This window comes from Lolium rigidum, chromosome 3, assembly GCF_022539505.1.
Source record: "Lolium rigidum isolate FL_2022 chromosome 3, APGP_CSIRO_Lrig_0.1, whole genome shotgun sequence".
Classification (NCBI taxonomy): domain Eukaryota; kingdom Viridiplantae; phylum Streptophyta; class Magnoliopsida; order Poales; family Poaceae; genus Lolium; species Lolium rigidum.
In genome coordinates, this window is record NC_061510.1 from 60,560,886 (window position 1) to 60,578,346 (window position 17,461).

General features: G+C 47.6%; 1 protein-coding gene and 1 long non-coding RNA gene across 2 annotated transcripts; both read right to left on the reverse strand.

Moving 5' to 3' along the window:
• Window positions 1-5,624: 5,624 nt before the first annotated feature.
• LOC124701066 lies at window positions 5,625-5,996 on the reverse strand. Its single transcript, XR_007001907.1, has 3 exons — window positions 5,934-5,996; window positions 5,783-5,851; window positions 5,625-5,692 (listed from the first exon to the last, which is right to left on the reverse strand). It is a non-coding gene; the product is annotated as an uncharacterized LOC124701066 (long non-coding RNA).
• Window positions 5,997-7,216: 1,220 nt separating this feature from the next.
• On the reverse strand, window positions 7,217-7,570 carry LOC124701376 (classical arabinogalactan protein 1-like). The gene has a single exon (XM_047233430.1). The coding sequence runs from the start codon at window positions 7,568-7,570 to the stop codon at window positions 7,217-7,219; it is 354 nt and encodes a 117-aa protein (XP_047089386.1).
• Between the last annotated feature and the right edge of the window lie 9,891 nt (window positions 7,571-17,461).

Here is a 17,461-nt window from a genome sequence, read left to right on the forward strand (position 1 = left end):
AAAAAAAAAATAAGAACAATGATCACCTAGCTGTAAGAACTGGAACCATTCAATGAGTTATCGACGAATATTTTAGGCGGGAGAAGGTAAAGTATTCCATCAATATGACAAAATTTAGTAGTAATACTAATTTACATTGCATGTACTAACAATTTTGCCCGTGACACGTGCATATTTTCCAGCTTAACATATCGAACAATCAACTGGACTAACGTGATCATGCATACACCCAAGCAAGAATTCCAAGTTCTTGACTCATTATTTCCATTAAGTGTGACCATAGACACCGTCGTGGCTCGGTCATTGTTTCTTCTACTACATAGTGTCTTCAAATTGCATGCGTACACAAACATCTAATTATCTATATTTGTATAGAGACAACAAATTTCTGCTGACATCCAAGAGTACAACAAATCTACATCCGGATTTTTCCCCGATGTGATATCTTGGAACATAAAATCATACGATATGCCGCAGCAAAAAGATGGGTCGAGTACATGCAAACTACAACTAAATACTTATTACGCTACTATTGCATGTACTAACTCAATGAACCGAATTAATTGTGCAGCAATTCATGTGGCTTATTTGTTCTTCAATGCATGGAACATTGGGATGGAGATAAATGGAATAAAGAAATATCACAGTACTCGATATACTACATGCCGACCAAACACCTTTGTTCCGTGGTACATAAAATGAATAATCGATGCCTATTGTTTGCGAGGAGATGATAAACGGATCAAGGAACCTCATTAACGCACGGATAGTTCTAGCAACTTCAAATCTGTTAGAGACGGTGAAATCGAAGGTTGTCCGGATCTTCAAGAGATTTACTAAGTAGATAAAGCTGCAAGTGATCATAGGTTGGGTTTTAGTCCCGTAGAAGGTTTCCCAACTTGTGTCAATCTCGGCTTCGTGAATCTATATGTATGACATTTAAATACGGTTGGCAAGTCACTGTGATTGTGTGATTTTAAGTATTCATCTATATATTAAGCTACTACCGTGATTGATCTACTAGTGTGATTGATCTATATATTAAGCTACTAGTGTTACACAAAAAAATTTGTTACCAAAATTTCAACGAGCACTTACATGACAATGCATCAACCATAGTAGCATGGACGGACCATCCGTAATTCAGCCCGGCCTTGCGCCCAAGTACAAAAAGCCACCTCAATTGTGGCTACGGTTTCAAAAAACCACCATCTTTCATATTTTTGACACACTAGCTATTGTAATGTACATACTGCTACATATTCAATCCATTATAACACATTGGCAAACAATGTAGCTACTAAACCATGCATTTCATAAGGAGTAACCAACACAACAGTTATTTCATAGAACAACACTTAGTACTTGGTCCACACAGTAGATCTCTCCACACAGTGATACAACATATACATAGTACTTGGTTCAGTTACATTGATAGAACATCTACTACATTTATTACATCAACATACTGGCATGCTTCACTCCCAACTTGCACAAATCTCTTGTATGGCCTTCATCTTCTTCAGGTTTCTATCTCTAATATTGAAGAGATCTGCAACGTAATACTCCAGCCTTCTTCTTCTCCTCCTTTAGAGTGGCAATCCGTAGCTCTGCCTTCTCCTTCATAACCTTCTCAAGTTCAAGCAGCGAGATTTTGGAACCATTGCTTCTTGATCACTACTCGAGTTACCAAGTTGTTTATGCAGCTTCAAGGTTTTTCTTTTCCAACTCCCTCTTCTCAATCACTAGCCGGTAATTGGCAGTAGCATACTCTACATTACCGAGATTCTGGTTTCCTTTTCCTCCTCAAATGAATGCCACAACCGGAGCAATGCATGTTTGAGAGATTGTGGCCACTCGTGATCCACCCAAAATACTCGTCTCACAAATATTTTCCTGAAAATTATTTTTATTCCAAAATTTAGTACAAGTGTTCATGAAACAATGTGGCTCAAAAATATGGTGCTAAATATGACACAAGGTTTTCTATTGCTACATCCATGCACAACACAAGAACTGTCACAACATTTTCTAAATGCACAAGGATTTGTAAATGCACAAGATATTGAAGAGATGTTCCTACCTTGCATCCACAGCCCAAGAACCTCCGGCCCGTGTTCGTCCCCTCGAATGCCACATACTTGTGGCACGGCAGGTGATGGTGGCAGCGCTCCGGACCAACATGAACACCGGCGTAATCCGGGTCATACATGGTCTCTGGGACCTAAATCACAAGATAAAATGCAACCAATTCGAATACAACAGAGTAAATGAACTAATTCCTAAATTTTACCAAACCCTAACCCTAGCTCAACACGTACCCGAGACGTTGGGCTCAGATCGGCTCCATGTGCGAACTCGAGAGGCAGACCGTCTTGGCTGCTGCTCTCACCGTCGTTCCACGACGGCATGGCGGCGGCGGCGTTCCTGCGGCGGCGGACGTGCGACGGCGGCGGACAGGAGAAGGGGAGAAAAGAACGGAATGACCCAACGAACGGGCCGGCCGGGTCGTTTTGACCTATCTCCGTTGCCACGTCAGCTTGACTACGGACCCCACCTGTCAGTTTGATGCTTAAACCGCTAAACCGAGCTCATTTCGCGAATTGGTGGGTATCTGTCACGCTGTTAGATCAAACTGTTGGTTTTCTGTCAAAAATATGAAAGGCGGTGCTTTTTTTAAACACTAGCCGCAATTGTCGTGGGTTTTTGTAATTATCTCCTTTAAAACCCATGTCACCATTCCAACTCCACCTTCATATAACAGATCTTTAAATAACATAACTTTAAAACCATGGTCTGCCAACATTTTGTATGCATCAAAATTGTGAAATATCATCAGCATCAAATAATGTAGTAATAGCACCATCAAAATATCAGTATCATCAAAAATATTCAAATACAACACATAATTAGCAATGACTACAGCTTCATATAGCCAATGACTACATAAAACATATCGGCATGCCAACTGAATCTTCATAATGTCGTGCCAAGTTCGTCCTTCAAAATAAGTCATTCATCATCCTGACCTCCTAACATATGCGCAACATGCCCGCAATTAACAATACGAGATGATAAAGTAAATAACTAAAGTATAAAATGATGCATAAATATTTGATCGCCACGAAAAATTTATACTCACCTAGGATTCAGGTCACACTTCAAGCTACGTTTGGTGTGTCCAGCCTTTTGCATCTCGGTACATCGAATCCCCCTACCCCGCTCGTCATACGATAATGGCCTTCCATTCATTGTCACGGGTCCTTGTCCATCATCTCTACGCTTTCGTTTCTTAGGCGCACCTCGAGGAGCAACTTGAGCAGTGGTCACCCAATTCATTTACATTAGTATTCAGCGAGTTTGTGAGACGGTTGGGTACATTATCATACTCCATCTTGTTTGAAATAATGTCAGCATAAAATGCCTTGGTCCGCTCGAACAACAGTGGATCTTTGTATGCAACTTGCAATGCTTCAGCTTGTAACACATTCAACTCCGTAAATCTTTGTCGCTCCTCCGCTACGGGAAAACCCCAATCATGTAGATCGCTCGTGCGCCTCGCCGGCAAGCCACCCCTAGCTTGTTTAGAGAATCGCCGAAGAACTAAACAACCCGGTATTTCATCCAAATCCAGCACATCAAGTACATGCAGAATATGCTTGCAAGGAAGTCCCCTCCGGATCATCCTTCGACAGCTGCACTCTACTAATTTATCCGAGTTGGCCGGTTTATAGTCAACATAAAACTTTGCATGCTTTCTCTTTTTCCAAGCAACAACAAACTGCATCTCACCTTTTGTTCCCTTATACTCGATCTATAACCTCAATGCCTTCTATTTTATATATCTCTTGCTGCAATATATAAAAGTTTGCCGGAGTGAATACCTTTGCAGCAGCTCTCTCAATTCTCCTCAAATTGGTTACTCGGTACAGGTGATGTACGTGAACTGATGCGGTCATCTTTTGCCTCCGTCTCTCTAATGCGCACTATAGCATTCTCGTAGTGCAAAATCAAATCCACTAGTGTCATACCGTAGTCTAGGTGTAGGTGAAGACATGAGTTAAGACTTTCACTTCGCTGATTGCTTTTCATACCAAGCCAGAACCCCTCAGATAGGTACGCCGCTGCCCATAATCTCCTCTTCTTGTACATTCTTTTCAGCCACGTCTCGTGTTTTCTCCGTCTCGCCATTTCTGGATAAAAGCGTGCCATCTTTCCTCGAATATATCCGGTGTGGTCGTGTAATACAACGAGCCCGAAACTCACTCAACGACTTGAAACTTAGGTGCCGAGCCATGTTCTTTTCAATGTGCCATGAACAAATACGGTGCGACCGCTCCGGAAACACACTTCGAATAGCTCTAATCATCGCACTATCGGCATCGGTGATTATTGACTTGGGTTTCGCTGCAACATAGCTTTCAAAAAAGTCTTCAGTAACCATACATACGTGCTTTCCTTCTCATCTGATAAGATGGCACACACAAAAACTGTCGTCCTCCGGTGATTGTTAATTCCAACAAACGGAACAAATGGCATACCATATCGGTTCATCTTATATGTACTATCGAACACAAGTACGTCTCCAAAATCATTGTAATCCCGCCGGATCGAGCATCACACCGGAACAAGCTTTTCAAACGACCTTTACTATCAACGTCGTACTCAAAAAAAAATCAGCAAACTTCTTCCTCCGGTTCTCCATCATGGCAATGGCTGAGCTAGCATCACCACCTGCAAGTAACTTTCTCTTCTCCCGCAGCACATGTTGTACAAGTCCTTCCTCGTAAACCCAACAGTGGTGTACCGACCATACTTGCTGAGGAAGGTATCCATGATCACATGCTTCCTAACCCCAGCTGCTGCCAATGCTAATATCTCCGCTTTCTGGAAATCTTTTATCCTCCTATGTGACCATAAAAATGGGCTCTCGCTCGGTTCTCGCACACTTATGACTCGTGCTTGTAAACAAATTTTGCAACTCTCCAAACCCCCGAACCTCTATCAAGCTTCACATCCAACTCCGCTTTACAATTGCAACGTGACAAAGGTCTCAACCTACGAGTGCGGTTGTCCATAGTCGAAACTTGTCGTTACGTTTTCCTTCCCGAGAACACACAAACCGCCTTCGCGAACTATTTTGTTAGCACCCTTAGTCTCTTTGAACTTGAACTTTCTTACACTGAATCCCTCTTGTCGAGCATATCCATTATAAAAAGTATATGCAGCTGCCTCGTACACAAAGGTCTTCTCCATTACTTCCCGATAAAACTTTCTCTTTTCTTCCGTATCACTCTCATCTTCATCCTCTCGATCCATTCTTTTTCTTACCAACTGATTTCACCTGCATGCACAATTGGATAACATTTAAAACAATTTTTTTAACGCCATGGCCGCGAGTCATACAACGAATAAATTCATAAATCTTACATGTCTTCTTCTAACAAGGTTCTTCTATAGTCTCCAAGTCTGAATCACCGTAATAGTCGTAAGAAGAATTATCGCCAACTAAGACCCGACCAAACAAGAAATATTAACGGCCATGTCACCACTATATAAAATGCATTGTTCAGTTATTAAATATAAATTAAACATACATATCACCTAATAAAATTAAAATGCATACCTCATCAACAAAACCACAGTCCAATCTCTCGTCATCAGTTGCCTCCTCCAGAACATCACTCTGAATCTAATTCATTTTAAACCATGTCAACATCAATTCACATTAGCAGACATTCCATATTTTTATGCAATCACACAATTATTACTACAAACTCACATTATCAGTGTCAACATCTTCTTCTTGCTCTACATTATCATCTTCTACATCAACACCATCTGCATCCATCTATTAGCAAAAATATGCACAATCAGTATTTAACTACTTACATGCAAGTACTAAATAAAACTAGTACTTCCGTTTCACTCACACTTTCGTCGACATCATCGTCTCCCAAACTTTGTTCATCTTCACGAGGTGCATTATAGTTGGCGTACGAAATATTGAATTCCTCTTCATCTGTATTTCCGCTTTCGTACTCCATTGAACTTGCACTCAAATCTGAAACGTCCATCGCCTGTTCAAAGTAACAACCAAAATAAGTACATCTCAAAAAAGGAGCTCCAAACCCAAACCCTATCATCAACCAAATCATGAACATGCAATTACTTTACCTACCACGAACCAACAATGATCCGCCAAACCCTAACGCCGCCTGTAGCAGCAGGAACAACCCGCGTGCGATCCTTGCCCAGCCTCCTCGTCGCCGGATCCACCTCCCGCCTCCACGTCCGACCTTGCACAGCCTCCTCGTCGCAGGATCCGCTTCCCGCCTCCACGTCCGACCTTGCCCCGCACTCCTCGTCGCCGGATCCGCCTCCCGCCTCCACGTCCGACCTTGCCCGGACTCCTCGTCGCCGTGCGCTACGCCTTGCCGCCCCAACGTCGTCCTCCCTGCCGTCTCCCTCCCGATGGACAGAACCTTCCAAACCCTAACGAGGATGAGCTATGGCGCACACGAACGAGACTGCTACGCCTTGCCGTTCCCAACGTCGTCGTCCCTGCCGTCTCCCTCCCGATAGAACCTTTCAAACCCTAAGGAAAACCAGCAATGGCGCACACGCAAGGATTCAAATATTTTCCCCGTAACCACCGCCTATCGCCGGCATCAACTCCACCTGATCGACGTAATTTTCGGGTCCAACTCCTATTCTAATGACGTGGGGCCGGCGGAAACCGTCGTCACCTAAGATACGTACAATATCTACGTGGCATCCGATCATCTATGTGGAAAATGACGTGGAGTATAATTATACGCAACTAATACGGCCCCACCGTCTCGAACGGGTATCCCACCTGAACGTCGTTCACCAGGGGGGGACACCGGAGCACACCCCAACCGGATACAAGGAACACGAGGAAAAGTAAAGTTACCCAGCAGCATTTCATGCTACCATGTGACCATGCCCTCATGCCGGCACTGTAAAAGAACAAACAACATAGGTTACTAACAGGGCTACACCTCGCGTTGGCAGCGCTCGATCGACACAACTGACCGTTGAAGTTTCGTGGCTTGCAGTAGGAGATGATGTACTCCACTAATAAACTCTGTCCGCAGCCTCTAAAAAAGAATAATACTCGTAGATGGAAAGAATCTCGCTGTATACACTGAAGCAGAGTCCCTAGGCCGTGGAGCGAAGATATGGCTTCCATCTAGAACATGACGGCGGCAGCGACTGCGCCAGCGACGGCGAAGAAGCTGACGGAGGAGGCGTACACAGCAGAGCTCGCGGGAGCGCCTGCGGCGGGTGCTCCGGCCGGTGCGACGGAGACCGCGGAGGGCGTCATTGCGGAAGGAGCGTCGGTGGTGGCCGAGCCGGCCGTTGGCGGGGACGGCGGAGAGGCGGCCATCGGAGTCGGCGCCGCAGCGGTTGGAGGCGTGGCGACCGGGGATCTCGCCGGCGGTGTTGGCAGCGGGGCCATCTTGGGCGCCGGCATGGGGCTCTGCGCGGCGGCTGTTATGGCGAGGAGCGCGACGATGGCGGCGACCACGGCGAAGCGAGCCATCTGGTTCGTGGTGAACGGGGACTCGGGGAAGAGGAGGGCGGCGGCAACAAGCTACGGAGTAGTGCTCTGGCTCTGTGTGTAGAAGCTGCGGGAGACTTGAGCTGCGATGCGAGCTGTGAATTGGGACGCAGGGGAGGAGTCTGGTTTTTATAGCGGGAGAAGCACGTCCGGTGAGGGCTAAGCAAAAACAGCTGTGACGTTCAAGTCTCCCCCGCCGCGTGATCAGCACGAAGAAGCGCCGGCCAAGTTAACCACTCTTTTGGGCCGCGGCACCGCGTCGCGGAGTCTTAACGACTAGTTTCGGTGCCACGTGGCGGATCCTTCCGCTGTTGGATCGGCAACGACGTACCGGATGCACCCGTGTCTTCCCGTTGAGATGGGATGTGACCCTTGGGCGATGGGCCGGACGACGACTAGCCGTTGTGGTAGGTTCCGTTGCTGTCCTGACAGATAGCATTTTTCTACGTGGTCCCCACTCCACGGTTCGGCGCGATGATTCGGGAATATTGAGGTTCGTCCGGCATTTGCTTCACCGTACAATTACAAGTTTTATTATTGTGGAAAAAAAACTCATTCAGAGCTGGAACGCGATCGAGTAAGTTGTATTAGAAGTTTTATTATTGTGCAAAAAATACCTAGCTGCAACGTGCACACGCTTATTTTGTTTTCTCTAATGCGCAAAAGATTTGCTTTTCATTTCCATTAAGATCTAACCGAAGGTTATCTTTACATAAATCATTGAATTCATAGGCATAGGGGCGTCCCTAGCAGTGGTTCATTAAATGAGAAAGAAAGACAGGAGAGCATGATTCGTCATGTCGGGCGAATTCATTCTGGGGAAAAGGGGGGGCACATATAACACAATCTTCTTCGGTAGTTTCAGAATCGAATTGTCCAGTGCATGCACTAAGCGTCATCCTCAAACATCATCTCACTAACTACATGCATTAAGCGTCATGCTCAAACAACAACTCACAAACTAACTTCATGACTCCCCGGTGTAATTGGGCAGACCGTCTCAGACTGAGTGGTGTTTTTCTTCGTGGATGGACTTAGCCCGCTCCAACAAGCGAGTTTAATAAATACAACTTACACTAAAATTTTATACACACTGCTAAATAACTAATAACCATACATTCTCACATAATTAATTAAATATAAAATGTTAATAATATTAATTGTATCATTCTTTTTATTGTAAATTATATTAATTATTACAGTTATCGTGTGGTAAACAATTATAATTTATATCAAAATTTTATTAATTTCTAACGTGTAGACATTGACATAATTTTACACATCCTCGTCTCCTGCATCTACATGAACCACTAAATATCTTTTTTTAATTTAGTATATATATATATCTATTGGGTATATTCAAGCAAATATTTTAATAGAGAGATTTCTAGTAGTACCTCTGTCTATAAAAAGATGTCGCAAGTTTATATCAGTTTTAGATGTATGTAGACACTATTTAATGTATAGATATATCTGAATTTAAACTAATCTCCGACATCTTGTTATGGACGGAGGGAGTATAACGTTACATAAAAAATATAGAAACTTAGTATAAATTGGACGTTAGTTTGACTATCTAATATTTGTTTTAAAATCTACATTATGTTCAATAATAATCCGAAAAAAAATAAATATATATATTCAAAGATCAGACACAGGATTTTCTTTTCCTTTTTTTTCTGACCTTCACAAATGGTTTCTTGAGAAGACGCAAAAGGCCCGCCCAGGAGAAAAAAACGGCACAGCATGAATCACACGGGCTCATAGAGTTGCTCGGCCCTTGGAGAAGCATTGCAGCCTTGCAGGTCAAATCACATGTTGAGGTTTCACGGCCTCTGCTTGGGCCAGCCATCAAAGTACTTGTGGAACATAGCTGCATCTGGCCCAGTGATCTGTGCTAGCAAGGCCCCCTTGTTTAAGAGACTTGGCGAGTGAACCGTCTGCTGGCGCCAAGAGCTGGACTAGTTGATTGTCCATTTGTTCTGGGACTTAGGGCATCTCCAACCGGGCCCGCGCGTCCGGATGGGTTGAAACGGACAAAACCGCGGCCCAGCGCGCGGACCCATCCCTAAAACGGATGGCCGCGGCGTCCGAGACGACCTAAACCCGGCCCAAATCTTGGACGAGTTTGCGTGGCCGCGGACGCGAAAGGCTGGTCGCTCGCGTCCTCCCTTGTCCGCCCCCGGCCCGCCCTGTCTCGCCTCCCAAAACACAAGACCGTCGCCCACATCTCCCCACCGCTCCGCCGCCACCCACGGACCGGCGATTTGGGAGCGCGTCGCCGCCGGCCATCGTCGTCGAGACGCCGGCAAGCGGGCGGAAGCATAGGTCGAGGTCCCGCTACGCTTTCGCCACGTCGTAGCGAGTCGGAGGACGCCGCCGCCGGCGCTGTTGTCCTCTCACCGTCGCGACACCTCCCGCCGTTCGCAGCTGCGCCGTTTCCGCCGGAGGTGAGCTCTCCCGCACCGTGTATCCGGACCGGACGTCGTCCGAGACGGCCGCTTCGCAGTCCCTACGTAAGCATTTGGATCGCCTCCGCCTCGCGAGGTGTTCGGTCAAATGCTCGAACTAAAATGTGTCCCTTTTCGGATCATGGTGGACAGCGACGACGAGTACTACTTCAAGAACATCGACACGTCGTCGAAGAGGAGTCCGACGACGAATTTTTCACGGATGCTTCGCGCCGCTCATCCACGAGCACGTCGTCTCGCAAATCCCCGTGCATCGGGGTCCTTGCCGGGGCGCGCGGCCGCCTTGGACCGCAAAAGAGAACGCGGCCACGACCAGCTCTACAACGACTACTTCAAACCCAAGCCATTGTTCGTGCCGTCCATGTTTCGCCGTCGTTTTCGGATGACCGAGCCGCCGTTCCGCCGGATAATGGATGCCGTGAAAATCTACGAAGACTACTTCGTGCGAAAGTGGATGCAATTGGCAAGGTAGGCCTCTCTTCGTACTCGAAATGCACGGCAGCGATTAGGATGCTCGCATATGGCGTTGCCGGTGATTTCGTAGATGAGTACACGCGCATGAGTGAGTCATCCGGCTTGGAATCGATGTACGGGTTCTCGCAGAGCCGTGATCGGTTCGTTCGGAGAACAGCACCTCCGGCAACCTAATGCGCAGGGACACAGCTCGTCCGTTGTCGATCAACGCTTCTGTGGGTTTTCCTGGGATGCTTGGCAGCATAGACTCGCATGCACTCGGGAGTGGAAGAACCGCCCCTTTGGTTGGCGGGGGGTATACATCGGCCATTCCGAGGGGTGCACAGTCATTCTTGAAGCCGTTGCTTCACATGACACATGGATTTGGCACTCATTCTTCGGAATGGCTGGCTCGCACAATGACATCAATGTGCTGCAGCGCTCTCCGGTGTTTGATAGGCTAGCGTACGGTCGCGTCCCCGATGTGGATTTTGAGATCAATGGCCACCACTACACGAAAGGGTACTACCTTGTCGATGGTATCTATCCACCTTGGGCTACACTCGTGAAGACAATCCGAAACCCCAACTCGGAGCAAGGAGGCAAGGTTTGCCAAAGAGCAGGAGGCAGCCCGGAAAGATGTAGAGCGGGCGTTTGGCATCCTCCAAGCTCGTTGGGCTATCGTCGGACACCCCGCCGCAGCCCGGGATGTGCAAACTCTGTGGGAGGTGATGACCGCTTGTGTAATCATGCATAACATGATTGTTGAGGTAGAGCGGGATGATTCACTCTTTGATAATGACTGGGAAGGCCAAGGAGCAAGGTGCTCCGGCATCATTCCAGGACATTCTTCATGCGCACCATGAAATTCGAGATCTAGCTGTACACAACCAGCTTCAGGCTGATTTGGTCGAGCACATGTGGCAGCACGTAGGCAACAATGCTCGCAAACAACAATGATGAAGGAAATCCCGAAGCCTAGAGCATTTGTATCGTTTTTTCATTTTATTTGAATAATACTTTATCCTTGATTACATGGACTATGTAATGTGTAATACATTTTGAGCATTTGTACTATTTTATATATTTTATATAATATTTTTTGCGTTTTTCTAGTGAATTTTACAAGAAAAACATACCATAGGGCGCCGCGACCCAAATCTGCCGCGTTGGGCGCGCCGCGCGACCCAAACGGACGAGCGGACGCGGGGCGCTGTCCGCGCGTCCGCTCGGGCACGCAAACGGCCTAAAACGGACGGTCCAGCGCGTCCGTTTGGGTCGCCCGGTTGGAGATGCCCTTATCATGTCGAAGCTGGTTTGAGTATGCATGCCCGTAGCACTTTTGGACTTTTCGTGTCTGTACCTTAACTTGTCACCGTTTCGTGTCATGTCCAGTATGTAGATCTGGAAGTTACGCTGCGTTTCACGTTCTTCAGGTCGAAGACAGCGACTTGGAAAAACATGCATGTCTACACACGATTTCCAGAGCTCTGCAGAATATTCAGGTCACGTCATTTCTACTGTGACCATTAACTGGTCGTGTAGACTCCACAACCACGGATAAGAGCAAGTATAATAAGGCTGACTCAGCAGGCTATAAGAATTAAAATAGTGTTGTTTTGCTTAGGTGGATGAGAGAGAAGTGGAGAGAGAAGAGAGATGGGCTCTCATGAAAGAGCGAAGTCTACTGTACGCGTCTCCTAGAGACTTTGTGAGTATGTGTGGTGGGCCTTTCATACATAAAGTTATCAATCCTTAAAGCCAACTACTATACAAGTTAGCTATAAACTGACTATAGCTGGCCTTATAGCCAGCACCCAGCTGTACTATTAGAATTGCTCTAAGACGGTAGTAAGTACTCACGACTATAGCAAATTGATTGTCCGACCATCGGGGCACTGTTTTTCTCTGGACCATGTTTGAAGAACTGGAGGTAGCCTCGAAGCTACGCTAGGCTCCCGAGCTGGCCATTGGCGGATTGAACCGTGAACTATTCTGAACGACCACTCAACGTCAGATTAATTAGCAGTGCAGTAGTTGTACTGTTCTACCGCAACTCTTGGCCGGCCCTAGATAGCTAGCTAGGCCACCAGGTGCATGACAGCCGCCAAACCGGCGGTCCGACTCTAGCCAAATCTATAACTGTTGCTACCGTACGCGACGCCTGAAGAAAAACATGGCCACTCGTTAAATTTCACCGCGTGCAGGCCGTACACGACCCGTTGCTCCTGGCGACGATGATCCAAGCCGTTATCGTGTGGTACGCTTGGCGAGAGCGTTGTGGTAGATAGATGGCGGCACGGTGTAGAAGTTAAGTGTACCAGTGCTGAGTGCTCACTTCCTTTTTATGGACTGATCTAGTGATTCCACAGTACTGAACCTGACCATTCGTCTCGTCTGGATCTGTTCGTGCTGAAAAGCTCGCAACAGCGAAATGGTTATCGCTTATCAGTAGCAGCAAGGACAAGCCAAGGCCTGCCTCCACTCACCGAAAATGGCGAGATGCGGCCGCGCATGTCAGGCTAGCAACCAAGCGTGGTCGGCCAGAGGAAAACTGTGAGTTACGTCGTTTCGGCCGATCTGGTCAGACTCAGAGGTGAGAGCACGGGCGCGGTTCCCGAATTGCGGAGCCGGCGAGGAATGCTTCGCCGCATGTGGAGAGATCACGTCGGATGACCCTTTTTACAGTGGAGTCTTGTGTCTCTGCCGGCAGAAAGTGAAATCACCTTTTCCAGGAGGGGGGATTCAACTCCCCCTTTTTCTTTGAAAAATATCTTGATACCACACTCACTTCACAAAATTCAACTTTTTACATGTCCAAAAAATATGAAACAAATTTGTGGCTTTCACAAGATCTCATCTTGTGCAAGCCCAACTAGGAAGCGGCCGTAAATAGGCAAGTTGTCTAGGCCGTCTTCGCTTCGGGTCTATCCGTGATTGGTGCGGCTTAGTGCGGCTTCTTTCTGGAAGTCGCCTTTAAGGGTCTTGACAAACCCCTGAAAATATTAATTAAACACTCAACTAGTAATACGCTGCTGCCGATTTACAAATTGAACGTCCAGTTTGACACAACTCTGATCGTGCCAGCTTGTGTCCTTCATGGAACGTTCACGAACTTCTATGACTTAGAATTACCACCAGAAGTCGCCTTCTGGATTGGCAGGAATCAATGATCCTTTTTGTCTTCTAATCATTGGTGCGAGGTATTTGTTAGCCCACCTGTCTCGTGCTCGCCGCCAGCCTCCATGCTAAAGGGGGGGGTCGATTTAACACCGACACAACAACAAGATTAATCGGCACGGCTGCGTTGCAGACCTAGCTAGCTTCGAACTCGTGGATAATCAGTGGGCTCCTACCGGCCCACCAGGGGGAAATCTTGGCTGAGGTAGCACACGGTGGAGGGTCGGAGGCGGAGGCGTCGAGGCAGACATCAGAGGGATGGTTGATGTGGCGTGATAGTGCGTGTCACTAAGAGAGAGAGAGAGACAGAGAGAGATAGAGAGAAGAGAGCGGTGACTAGAGTGGAGTGTATGCATGGAGATAATGGGGGCGTCTCCCATGGTTCTCAACAGTTGCATGCGGCGGTGTAGTTTTTGGCGACAATGGGCTAGGCTCCACGAAAACTGTTGATTCAGCCGTTACTTTGGAGCATGACCCAAGGATGTTTTAAAACCCGTGTTGAATACAACGTGGAGGGCATCATCCTAGAGAGCTAGGACAAAACATGTCTCAGTGCATCATCCTAGTTGTGGTCCCGAAGCAAATGTTTTCATGGGAGGGGGCCAAGCGTGTCACACCGTGCTAGGTTATTTTAGGAGAGGGATATGTTCTACCCCCCCCCCCCCCCCGCACACACACAGACACTTCAACGACTAACAGCACGATTCACTGCACGTGCCGCTTTGACTTTGTCACTCGGTTGGTGTGCGCTAGATGGTACGTGGTACGACCCGTGCGGTGGCCGGTTCCACCACGTTCCTCTGTCTAGTCCGCATCGCGAGATCCACTTTTTGGGTTCTCACACCAAGATGGTGTTCTACTTGTTGTATGCCCTCACTGATCTTGTCGGTGATGAGTTTTGTAAGGCTCCGTTAGCAATCTCGATTGGTCGCCTAATGCATGTAGATTACTATCGGATGGATTCGGTCATGTGCACCTTTTTAATGCACGTTTGGTTGTAGGAGGGCTAGACGTGAAGCTTTGTTGTTTGCTATTCCCATGGTGAATTCTAAGGTTTTGGTGCCTAGTAATGGTAGACCAAGTCTTTGGAGCGATGAGGAATTTCCTGGTTGATTCGTGACTCGTAGGGGTAGCATCGGCAAGTTGGGGCGGTAGCTTATGAGGAGTACAAATTATTTGAGCTCGAACTTTCTCCAAGATAAAAAAAAAGCTAAGATCTATGATCAGATGACGATGACTTGTGTATCATTTTTTTCTTTGAGGTGTCACTTTTAGAGAACTTGGACTTCTGGTAGTGGATGTGCTATAGCTACAAGAAATAGATCAATGTAGCGGAGTTATTTCTTCATCTTCTTTTTTTTCTTGTGTTTATCCGTGATGTCTTTAGAACATTGTCTTGTTGCAGACGTTGTTTATAATTGGTATTAACATGATATTAATATACTTCGTATTTCGTTTATCCAGGAAAAAAAGTGAACACCACACATCTCAACGTTAAGAAAAAAAAAGTTAGTTTTCACGAGGCTTAGCTTCTGTTGCGTTTTTCCCAAAGCTGAACTATGTTGCCGATATTGAGCAAACAAGTTAGATTTAACCTTTTCAACAAGAAAACTTCAAATTTCCAAAACAGAATTTGGAGACATGCATTAGTTACACCAACCGAAAATTTCACCCCCGTGAAATGTTGACGCTACGTTATTTGCACTGCGATCATTAACTGATCGTGTAGACTCTGCAACAACGGATAAGACGGTACCACTATAGCAAATTGATTGTACGGGCGCTGCGTTATCTCTGGACCATGTTTGAAGAACAGAGCACCTCTCGAGCTAGCCTCCAAGCTAAGCTAGATGCCAGAGCCTTGGCTGATTGAACCGTGAACTGTTCTGAACGGCCACTCAACGTCAAAATTAATTAGCACTGCAGTAGTTGTACCGCAAGCCGTGGCCGCCCTAGATAGCTAGGCTTCCAGGTGTATGACACTATGACGGCCGCCAAAGCTAAACAGGCACACCGCTACCGTACGCAATGCGGGAAGAAAAACTTGGCTACTTGTTGGATTTCACTGCGTGCGTGTGACACACACACTTATCCCGGTGACCTATCGCGTACCGTACATTGGCGGAGAGGAGTCTAGGTAGACAGCGGCACGGTGTAGACTGTAGAGTGAAGTGTGTCAGTGCTGAGTGCTCTCTTCCTTTTTATGGACTGATCGGAGACGAGCTAGCTAGTGATTGCACAGTGCTGAACCTGACCTTTCGTCCGGATGTGTTCGTGCTGAAAAGCTCAAAACAGCGAAGAGAACAAGCGTACGTTTGCGTCCCCGGGCTGAAAAATGTGTCGGGTTCCTGTTTCAGTGGGGTTCCTGGGGTGATCCAAAGTGATTGGACCGCCGCGGGCGAAGCAAATCTGCCCTCCAAATATGCGTCTCGGATGCATCTCTGCGAACGCTGCGCGGATATGCAAAATGTCTGCTCGCGTCTGGCGGACGTTTCGTCGGGCCCGCCTGCCAGTGACCCTGCGTCGATGTGTCTTCTCAGACGCGCCAACGACTTGGCGCCGTATGAATAACTGGAATCCCGGTTCGGATGGTTGACCAACATTATGATTGCGTATGAGCTGCGTCGCTTCGGCAGTATGTACCACGTTGGCGATGCCTCGCCTGCCGAGCGGCCGCCGCCCACCTCTGCTAATGTAGTAATGGCGACGCAACGCGTCCAGCGGGCGTCGCCTGCCTCCGGCCTATATAAAGAGGGCGCACGCTCTTCTTCCTCATCCACTCCTCCACACAAACCCTAGCCGCCACAAGCTCCACCGTAGCGCCGCCTAGCTCTTCCTGCGACGCAGCCAGGCCCGCGAGGAAGTCCATGGCAGGTCCTGGTGGCCAGCGAGGCGGTCGAGGCCGCGGGCCTGGGCGCCCCCGGGGCCGGGGCAGGGGCCGCCTTGGTGGAGTAGCTACGGCCCACGGTCGCCGTCGCCTACGCCCTCCTCGTCTTCGCAAGAGGAGCGCTGCCTCGACGTCCTCCTCCGCATCGACGGCGACCCACTCGGCATCAAGCAGCTCCCGGAAAAGTTTGCCGAGTTTATCGATGGCGTCGAACCGACGCACTTGCAGCTACGGGAGGCTAGCTGCAACTTCTATCGGTGGTCTGTCGAGGTCTTGTTCGACGGGCAGAGCAAGATGTACCTGCACACGGGGTGGGACACGTTCGCCCGCGTCCTCACGCTCGAGCCCAGCTGCCAGCTCACCTTCCTCTACGAGGGGGACGGCGAGATGATCGTCAAGGTGTTTTACGACACAGCCTGCTGCACGCACTACCACACCGGCGAATCCAGCTCGGACACCGATAGTTAAAAATGTTAGAGTGTTGTTTCTTTGCAACGAATATGGCTACGGGCCAGTTGAAGCCAGTAGTTCAGGTTTCTGGTTGTTCTTCCTCAAAAGAACCAACAGGCTACCATCACCAGCTGGATTTTCCAGTTTGGTGACTGGGAGTGCCTGAGAGTGTTCTTTCTTGGAAGCGAACATACAGAACCAACACTACTAGATTTCCTTATTTTACAATGTTTTAATTTGTGTCAACCATGGTTCAAACTATGTATTAGTTTGTGTAAACCATGTTTCCAATTATGTATTAGTTTGTGTAAAACCATGTTCCAATATGTAATGTTTGGAACTATGTTTAAATGGAGACGAGAGAAACACTGCGTCTTCCGCTGGAGCCACCCCCAGATGCAAACGAACGCGCGGACAAAAACGGTCATTTTC

What these genes read in the sequence shown, in the direction of transcription:
- LOC124701376 (XM_047233430.1), bottom strand. Translation starts at nt 7,570, where the DNA reads ATGGCTCGCTTCGCCGTGGTCGCCGCCATCGTCGCGCTCCTCGCCATA.